We start from the raw sequence: 10,477 nt of genomic DNA, 5'->3' as shown, positions 1-10,477 counted from the left end.
TTAGTATGAAATAGTAGTCGCCAACAAGGCTCTGTTATCGCAAACATCTTACAATGGCTGTAAACTCAGGACAGTCCCTTTAAAGGCACTTAACCTAGTTTCAACCCGTGAAAATTAACACTATGTTTAGTTAATCTACAAACCTGTATCACATGTGAATAAAGTTACTATTGAGTGAAAAATGAGTCTGTTACTTTAAAATGGTCAAATACCCTCTAAAAATAGACTAAACCTTGACTCCATAACTGTTAATTCTCAGACGCACACGCGTTTTTAAAAATATGAGAAATGCATTTTGTGATATTAAAAACACCAGGATGACCAAAAACACTTCAAATGTACAGAAACTGATAATCTAAACCATAAAATCTAAGTAAAGTATGATTTCAGTTATCATAAACGGCTATAATAGTAAAAAAAATATGCCTTAGTGTTTACAAACTAGGGTGTGTCCCTTTAACAAACATGTCAGAGAAAGGAAACATGGCTTTTCTTAGCTTCTTTTCTCTTCCATTTTTTTCCCTTCTTTTTTTCTGTTTTGTTCTTTTCTTTTCAATTCTTGTTTTTATACCGCAATGGTTTTTTTATTTCTTATAAAAACGAATATTAAAGCCGTGTTTTGATATGGTTCCCAATACACAAATCCTTGTTTGTGTGAGACTTTTTTTTATTTATTTTTTAAATGGAATGAAAAGGAGAGAGAGAGAAAAATAACAAAGAAGTCATAATGCATTTTATAACTACAGAAACACATACGTACACACACACACACACACACACAAACACACTCATACACTCTCACACACACACAGACACACACACACACACACACACACACAGAGACACACACACAGACACACACACAGAGATACACACACACACACACACATACACACACATACAGACACACACACACACACACACACAGACGCACACACACATATATATATATACACACACACAGAGATATACACACACACATATATATACACACACACAGATGCACACACACACACACACACACACACGAATGAATTAAAGGGACAATTCTGAGTTTGCTACATTGTTTAAGCTGTTATCGACTAACAGCAACTTTTCTAACGATTGTAATTATATATCCAATATATGTTTCTGCATAAAATATTAGTGGCTGTATATTAAACGTGTTTCTGATCATTCTAATATTTGTAAATTTCATTTTATAACCTAAAAAAAGAAAAGACAAAATCCAGTTTGGGCCTCTTGCAAGTATTAAGACGACCTGAAACACATTGAATATACAGACGCTGATATTCTAAACAATAAAATGTATTTAATATGTAAGTTTAATCGTAGAAATATTTTATTAGTCGGAAACATCTTACAATGCAGCAAACTCGGGAATGTCTCTTTAATGAATGAATGTTTAACGACACCCAGCACAAAAATACATATCGGCTATTGGGTGTCAGAAAGGTAAGTATATGAAAATATGATTTATATAATTATGTGAGACCACAGTGTAAAGAGTTGTGGGAAAAATATAATACAATACAGATATCAAGCTAGGTATATTTAACACACACACACACACCTACACACACACACACACACACACAAACACGCGCACACGCACGCACGCACGCACGCGCATACATACATACACACATACACACACAGACCTACACACACATTATACATACATACATACATACAAACAAACATACAAACAAACAAACAAACAAACAAACAAACATACATACATACATACATACATACATACATACATACATACATACATATATATATATATATATATATATACATACATACATACATACATACATACATATATACATACATATATCAATAGCTCAGAGCGCATCGTGGTTAGACTCGCAATTTGTGGGCGATTCGATGCCACAGGTTCGAGTCCCAGCAACGGCATGGGACAATTTGTGAGGCCAGAAAGGAGTTAATTATCCCCTGTGCCAGTGCGTTAATATCTATGTATGTAACAGTCAACCTCGACATACATACAATATATAGATATTCATACACCAATACATACATAAGGATGTCTCGGTGGCCGAATGGTTATCGTGGTAATGTGGGAACTGGTGCCATAGGTTTGAGTGCCAGCAACGACGGCATGAGAGACAATTTGTGAGGCCAAAAAGTATTTTATCCTCTGTTCCAGTGCGTTAATATATACGTATAACAATATGTACTAGTAAATCGACACATTCATATACATTATGATTTTGTAAATGGATAATACATACACTATCGACAAAATATTCTTACAATGCCCCAAATAAAATGGTCTGAAAGCAAGTGTAAAGTTTGTAATTGTTTAAAATGGGTGACTCGCGTTGACACGTAATAATTGTACAAATCGCCCGTGTTTCATTTCATTTCAAATTATTTTCGTGCTTATGTCCAATTAAGGTTCAAGCACGTTGTCCTGGACACACACCTCGCACTATCTGGGCTGTCTGTCCAGGACAGTGGGTTAGCTGTTAGTTGGTTAGTGGTTAGTGAGAGAGCCGGTACCGGGCTGCGAACCCTGTACCTACCAGTCTGTAGTCCGATGACTTAACCACTGCGCCACCGAGGCCGGTAAATCGCCTCATAATGTTTACGAGTAACTAATAAATAATTTCTTGAAAACCATTTGAAAACCTTAAGAACTCGCTCTGGGTTGGAGCCGGTACCGGGCTGCGAACCCTGTACCTACCAGTCTGTAGTCCGATGACTTAACCACTGCGCCATCGAGGCCGGTAAATCGCCTCATAATGTTTACGAATAACTAATAAATAATTTCTTGAAAACCATTTGAAAACCTTAAGAACTCGCTCTGGGTTGGAGCCGGTACCGGGCTGCGAACCCTGTACCTACAAATCTGTAGTCCGATGACTTAACCACTGCGCCACCGAGGCCGGTAAATCGCCTCATAATGTTTACGAATAACTAATAAATAATTTCTTGAAAACCATTTGATTTTTCCAGCAATACAATTAAATGTAATACCCTGTAATACGTGCACAGGTATTTTTTCACTGAGTATTCATACAACGATAAGCGTAGACAATATAAGGGACGAATATACAACGAAAGGTGTATCCCTAAGAATATACAACGAAAGGTGTATCCCTAAGAATATACGGCGAAAAGTGTTTTCCCAAGTCAGTTCAAATTTCCTAAACAGCAATGAATATCGGCGGTTGGCAGCCAGAATTGATTTTAAAAATTAGTTTTGTAACGACACCACTAGAGTACATTAATCAATAATTGGTTATGTCCTCTAATCAGTCCACAATTATATAAATATATTTATTTATTTTATTATAAAAAATGTGTGCCTTTCATTATTATTATTATTATTATTATTATTATTATATTGTTATGTTGTTGTTTTAAAAATTATTATTATTATTAGTAGTAGTAGTAGTAGTAGTAGTAGTAGTAGTGGTAGTAGTACTTATTACTTATTATTATTATTATTATTATTATTATTATTATTATTATATATATATTTTTTTAATTATTATTATTTTTTTTTTTAAATACAGTTTATTTTGAGATACATACATTTAATTGGAGCACTGGAAAGCTAGGTATATAATTTGAATAAATAAATAAAACTGCTTTCTTTTCAGATTTTTATAAAATATATAATTACATAATTTTTATTTTGTAGAGGTCAATACGTGACTTTTACTTTGGATATAACTAGTTCTGGCTGTCCTCCGTTGATATTATTATTATTATTATTATTATTATTATTATTATTATTAGTAGTAGTAGTAGTAGTAGTAGTAGTAGTAGTACTTATTACTTATTATTATTATTATTATTATTATTTTTTTTTTTTTTTTAATTATTATTATTTTTTTTTTTTAATACAGTTTATTTTGAGAGACATACATGAAATTGGAGCACTGGAAAGCTAGGTATATAATTTGAATAAATAAATAAAACTGCTTTCTTTTCAGATTTTTATAAAATATATAATTACATAATTTTTATTTTGTAGAGGTCAATACGTGACTTTTACTTTGGATATAACTAGTTCTGGCTGTCCTCCGTTAATACTGAATAATTTTGCCTGCATTAAACACATCTTTAAAAAAACACACCCAAAAACGCCCCCCCCCCCCCCCCCAAAAAAAAAAAAAAAAAAAAAATAATAATAATAATAAAAAAAAAAAAAAAAAAAAAAAAAAAATCCAAAAAATCTAAAAAACATTAAAAAAAAAAATAATAATAATAATAATAATAAAATAAAGAAAATACCAACGAAAACTAACAAACAACCAAAAAACCCCCCAAAAAAGCCCAATAACCAAACAATCAAACGAACAACAAACAAAACAAAACAAAGCAAACACAATAAAAACGAGAAAACACACAGACCGTAAGTGTGGCATTTACAAGAACGCCGATAACTCTATTCGCAATGAAATGTGATAACAAGGTGCTGAAATTGACGGCATGTTACATACATATCGTTTAGCCCAATCACAAATAACCTGCCACTTTCCACAGCTGTTGCAACCATTTCCACTCGCCCAATCTGATTTACAATGACATTGTTTTTCCGACTTTCGTCACAGCAAACACATTTTAAGCGAAGTGGAAAAAAAAGGTATAGAAGGATAGTCGAGCGATAAGTGATTTTTATCTTATCATTTAATAAGGGCACGTGAAAATGGAACACTTTCAGACGCAGGGAAGGATAAATTAATATTGGAATAGGGATAAGCTATGGCTCTCGCCTTTGGTTATTTCAACAGCTGCGGCGTGAACAACGTTTCATAATTGGCGCGCTAATGTAAAGCTTCGCGCTGCCGGAGGATCAACTTCAATTAAGCCGTCCAAATTTGTTGTGCTAAGGTGACCGACAACTCTACCTGTATTGTTCATTATGTTATGAATATAGTGTGAAATACAACGGTGGTTACATGAAAAAAAAACCCGGGTGAAAAAAACCCCGAAAACCCCGGAAAACAAAACAAATTAAAAGTTCATAATGTATCAAGGTATCTACTATCTATGTGCCAAGTTTCATGTTTTCACAAAAAAAAGGCACAATTAAGTGAAAATCGGGTGTTAGCCAAACTACAATAATGGGCGTGTGTGGATGTTTTATTTATATTATGACCAATGTTTTAAAATTTAAACATAACAATATAACGTTTTCGTTATTTTCAAAACAGTTTTCCGTTTCTTCTTATCGACCCCCCCCCCCCCCCAACAACAAAAAGGAGATAATAGAAACAGAAGAAAAACAACAACAAAAAACCCCATCCTAAAACAAAAAACAACAACAAACAAAAACAAAACAACTAAGAAAAAAGGAAGAAAACACACCAACCTCTCTTCCCCCCAAAATCCCAAAACAACAACAAAAATCAACAAAAACAAAAACAACAAAAAAACAAACAAAAAACAAACAAACACAAACTAAACAAAACCGAAACTCAAGAAAACAGGCTGGTACAGAGTATAAGTTGGAGCAGGTACTGGGATACGAACCCAAGGTCTGCTAATCTAAACGACATGCACCCAGGCCCGCCGTTAACTAAAGTTAATAATATTTCAACGTCTAAATAATCTTCATTTTCATAGAGACTGACGTAAGACTCGATTTCGTCAAGGGACTATTTTCTCTCGGTCGAGTACACAACGAGAGTGGTAATGGATGGTTTCCTAGCGGCGTACAATGGGTTTATCACGGGCGGTTAATCACGGCAAACAGCGCAGTCTGTAATAAATTATAGCTCATTACGGTTCGATTTTCACCCGACATCAGAACGGAATTCACGCCCGATTTCGGCTGAAGTCGGCGTTTCCCGGTTATGTGAGTATCCGGTTTATGGCTGCCTCCGAGTCGTATAACGGGACTCCTGAAATGGATATAGGCTATACTGAACCACAAAAGAAACGCGGATACTAATTTAGTTTTCTTTAATTTTTTTTTTAATTATTCAGTTTGAATCTCAACAGTTTTTTTATCTGTTAAAAATGTCTTGCGAACATATTAATTAGTCCCATTTTGACCGACTCTTTACCGAACTAATTTTATCATATGAAAATATTCGTATTTCTTTTATTGTTCAGTGTAGAATTCTTTACTAAATAACTGGAACGACAACCAAATCTTAACACAGGGATAAGTGTAAATAAATAAATAAAGGATCATATAGTTTGAGATACACCAACAGCCGTGGTATGTGCTATCCTGCCTGAGGGATGATGCGTATAGACGATCCCTTCCTACTAATGCTGTATGAAAAAAGTTACTAAATGTGTGGCATCCTATAGCAAATGTGCTCTAGTGGTTAAACAAAACAGATTTTTAACTGTTCATTCAGTCGACTATTAATAATCTGACACGTGATTTCATCCTCAGAAGGCAGTCCTCTTCTCCTAAAACAATATTATTATGTGAACCCCAGTACCCTAAAATTTAAAGAGTTAATGACTAGTAATAAAATAGGTGTCCTAAGAAAAGTCAGTAAATTAATTCAAGAAATTAATGCTAAATTTAAATAGGTAAATATGCTTTATTATTATATCACAGATATCCCTATTTTAATAAATCGAAATATACTAGTACATGTATAACAAATTATATAATGAACTTCAATTATTCTACTATACCTAATATTATTGACTTATTGTATGTATGTATTTTTGACCTTTTAAGCGCTGTTCCTTCTTGGCTTTCGGGATAATTTGACTCTACTCCGCAACCTTAGTAAGTTTAACCTTTTAAGCACTGTTTCTTCATGTTATTCGGGATAATGCGACCCTACTCCGCAACCTTAGTAAGTTTAACCTTTTAAGCACTGTTTCTTCATGTTATTCGGGATAATTTGACCATACTCCGCAACCTTAGTAAATTTAACCTTTTAAGCACTGTTTCTTCATGTTATTCGGGATAATTTGACCATACTCCGCAACCTTAGTAAATTTAACCTTTTAAGCACTGTTTCTTCATGTTATTCGGGATAATTTGACCATACTCCGCAACCTTAGTAAATTTAACCTTTTAAGCACTGTTTCTTCATGTTATTCGGGATAATTTGACCATACTCCGCAACCTTAGTAAATTTAACCTTTTAAGCACTGTTTCTTCATGTTATTCGGGATAATTTGACCATACTCCGCAACCTTAGTAAATTTAACCTTTTAAGCACTGTTCCTTCTAAGCGTTCGGGATAATTCGACCCTACTGCGTCACCTTAGTAAGTTTAATCTTTTAAGCACTGTTTCTTCATGTTATTCGGGATAATGCGACCATACACCGCCAACTTAGTAAGTTTAACCTTTTAAGCACTGTTCCTTCTAGGCGTTCGGGATAATTCGACCCTACTGCGTCACCGTAGTAAGTTTAATCTTTTAAGCACTGTTCCTTCTAGGCGTTCGGGATAATTCGACCTTACACCGCCAGCTTAGTAAGTTTAACATTTTAAGCACTGTTTCTTCATGTTATTCGGGATAATTTGACCCTACTCCGCCACTTTAGTAAGTTTAACCTTTTAAGCACCGTTCCTTCTTGTCATTCGGGATAATATGGCAGGTTCCCCACACCCTTGATAGGTTTAAACACTGTTCTTATCTGTCCTAAGGAGATGTTTTATTTAACGACGCACTCAACACATTTTATTTACGGTTATATGGCGTCAGTGTTAATTTTTCTTTTTTTTCTCTCCGCCACCGGCATCTTGTTGCCGCAACGTCATCTTAAGCTCAAAATGCCTGGAAATAATGGCTCTGAAGTGAAAATTTACGAGTCAGTTTCATTATTTTACACTCGGTGAATTAATCAAACACTTTGTCATTTCAAGGACTTGTTGCACCACAGAACCTGGCGATTATAAACACAGCGTTCTCAACAGGGCAACAGACAATTTGCTGCCAGGTAACCAGTGTTTTCAGGGAACTCGGCTTCCAGTGCCAAGTTTCGCATAGCCAGAGTTTCGACTCCAAATATTGACTATTCTAATAAAGACCGAACTGCACCACATCAGATGTTTTAGAGTCATAGATTACGGAAAAAAGCAACTCTAATTGACAGTTACAAATGACAGTGTTTATATGTCCGGTTTTAAGGGAATTCCAGTTTACAGAGGGTCCGGTTTTGAGGGAATTCCGGTTTACAGAGGGTCCGGTTTTGAGAGGTTTCATATATACAAAAGGATTGGGCACACGTTATCCAACTTACGAGGCCCTCTCCTAATTACAAACATTAAATTGTATAATACTGGCCACTAGTGCATGTATAATATATATATTCTCTATTGGGACAATATACATATATGTTTTGGGTTTTTTAGAATTAGGAATGCATTACAAATATTCCAGAAATATAGTCGCAGATGACTGGAGTTTCACATAACAGATGTTAGCCTGACAGCGGTCAAGTATGTACGTAGTTTACAGTGCCGTAACTATCGTGATAGTTGATTTGGCAAACATTGTAAAATGTCTGCCATTTGCTCCCCGTCGCCGATTTCATAAGGTCGGTCTTAAGTACAAGTGTGTGGATAGTTCAAGGGTCAGAGCAAGTGGGATGTGGGAAGCAAGGAAAGGATGTCTGCCTAAAAGGAGGAATGAATGAATGAATGAATGAATGTTGAATGAATGAATGAATGTTTAACGACACCCCAGCACGAAAAATACATCGGCTATTGGGTGTCAAACTATGGTAATTCAAAACATGAAGTGATGATCAACAACCTAAAAGGAGGAAAGAGGAAAACTCTATTAACGCGCCCATATCCACTGAAGGTTCAGGCACGTCCATCCTGGGCACGAGTTCTGATTTGCCCCAGATCTCCTGTTCAGGACAGAACTGACCAAACGACATCAGCGGTTATTTTATAAGCCCATTGGGCTATTTCTCGTTCCAGCCAGTCCACCACGACTGGTATATCAAAAGGTCGTGGTATGTGCTATCCTGTCTGTGGGGTGGTGCGTATAACATATCCCTTGCTACTAATAGAAAAAAAAAATGTAGCGGGTTTTCTCTTTATGATTCAAAATTACCATATGTTTGACATCCAATAGCCGATGATTAATAAAACAATGTGCTGTCGTTAAAGAAAACAAACTAACTTATTTAATAAGTATATTTGTAATTGTGTCACGTGGTCGTGAATGAGAGAGGGGCATAAACGCTGGACCCACTTCAATCCAATTAAAGGTGCTAAGTTAAAGTTGCATAATAGCTGCTGGCCATCAAAATTATTTATTTACTTTTGCTTTGAAATGTAAACATTATGCATTAATTAAATGCCCATAAAATTATAATGAAACAATTTACTTTTACTAGTAGAACAAAATATTTACTGGATAATCTATGGAGGACATTAATATTTAAAAAAAATATTTTTTGTTTTCCCATAACAATGTTATATACCCACGTGGTTTTGGCATATTAAAAAAAACCCCACATAAAAAAACCCAATTTACATAAAATCACTGAAAAAAACCCCTTAAACAATGAATAAAATGTCATTAAAATAATGGTACATATTCATGGGCAATAAATAAATAATTAACCAGAAAAGGAAAAAAAAAAGAAGAAAAAATATAGAAAAATAAGAGGAAATAAATATAATAAATATACCCGCAAGCAGTAATGACGGATTCCCAAGCTACAATAGCTGTATATAACTCATATTTTTACGTTATTTAATATTACAATAACACCCCCACACATACACTCACAGACACATACCTACATACAATCTGTGGACAACAAGGAAATGTTTTATTTAACGACATACACTAGGAAATTCGCGACAGAGGCCAATACACATAACCTATACACATAACCTATACACATAATTTTTTGGTAAGCCTTACTACATACCAAATTTCAGATATATGGGCTCAGAACGTTTCTTTCAAAATGACAAAACATACGGCATAAACATATTTTTCATACAAAATATTACAAAATTCACGATTTAAGCCAATACATATAACCTATAAATATAATTGTTTAATACAATCAATCCCCCGAAGTACCCAACTACGTACCAAATTTCAGCTAATTTTTTTTTTTTTAATTATAATAATCCTAGCAAAAACAATAGGTTTCCGCCAAAGGCTTGGGAACCTAATAATGATGAAAGGGAAAGAAACCAACAACAAAGAAAGAAAAAAGCGTTAATTTTCCAGCTCGTGAGTTTATTAACCGCATACTTGACATCCAACTATATATTTGCTATAATTTAATATCTTATACTTTTAGAAAAAAAGACAAGTAGGCCTATTCATATATTCAATATATCCCACTTTTTTGAAGTGGTCATAATTTTTTTAATAAATATATTTTTCAATATTTCTGTTTTATATTACTGTTATAAATATAATACGTGTACGTATATCTTAAAGGCATATTGTCACAGACCACTGACCTAATACATGGCCTAACAAAGAATTGCTTAAATATATATATATTTTATTTGTCCCTAAA

General features: G+C 34.2%; 1 protein-coding gene across 1 annotated transcript in view; it reads right to left on the bottom strand.

The window, feature by feature from the left end:
- The window catches only part of LOC121383589 (LIM homeobox transcription factor 1-beta-like), a 22,343-nt gene extending 13,483 nt beyond the window's left edge, over positions 1–8,860 (bottom strand). The window contains exons 1-2 of the mRNA XM_041513679.1: positions 8,763–8,860; positions 5,788–5,891 (exon numbers count right to left, since the gene is read on the bottom strand). Coding sequence (XP_041369613.1) covers positions 5,788–5,891; positions 8,763–8,860 — 202 coding nt within the window. The remainder of the gene's footprint in view (positions 1–5,787; positions 5,892–8,762) is intronic.
- Between the last annotated feature and the right edge of the window lie 1,617 nt (positions 8,861–10,477).

Source organism: Gigantopelta aegis, chromosome 10, assembly GCF_016097555.1.
Source record: "Gigantopelta aegis isolate Gae_Host chromosome 10, Gae_host_genome, whole genome shotgun sequence".
Taxonomy (NCBI): domain Eukaryota; kingdom Metazoa; phylum Mollusca; class Gastropoda; order Neomphalida; family Peltospiridae; genus Gigantopelta; species Gigantopelta aegis.
Note: the sequence above shows the minus strand (reverse complement) of the source record. Positions and strands in the feature narration are given on the sequence as shown.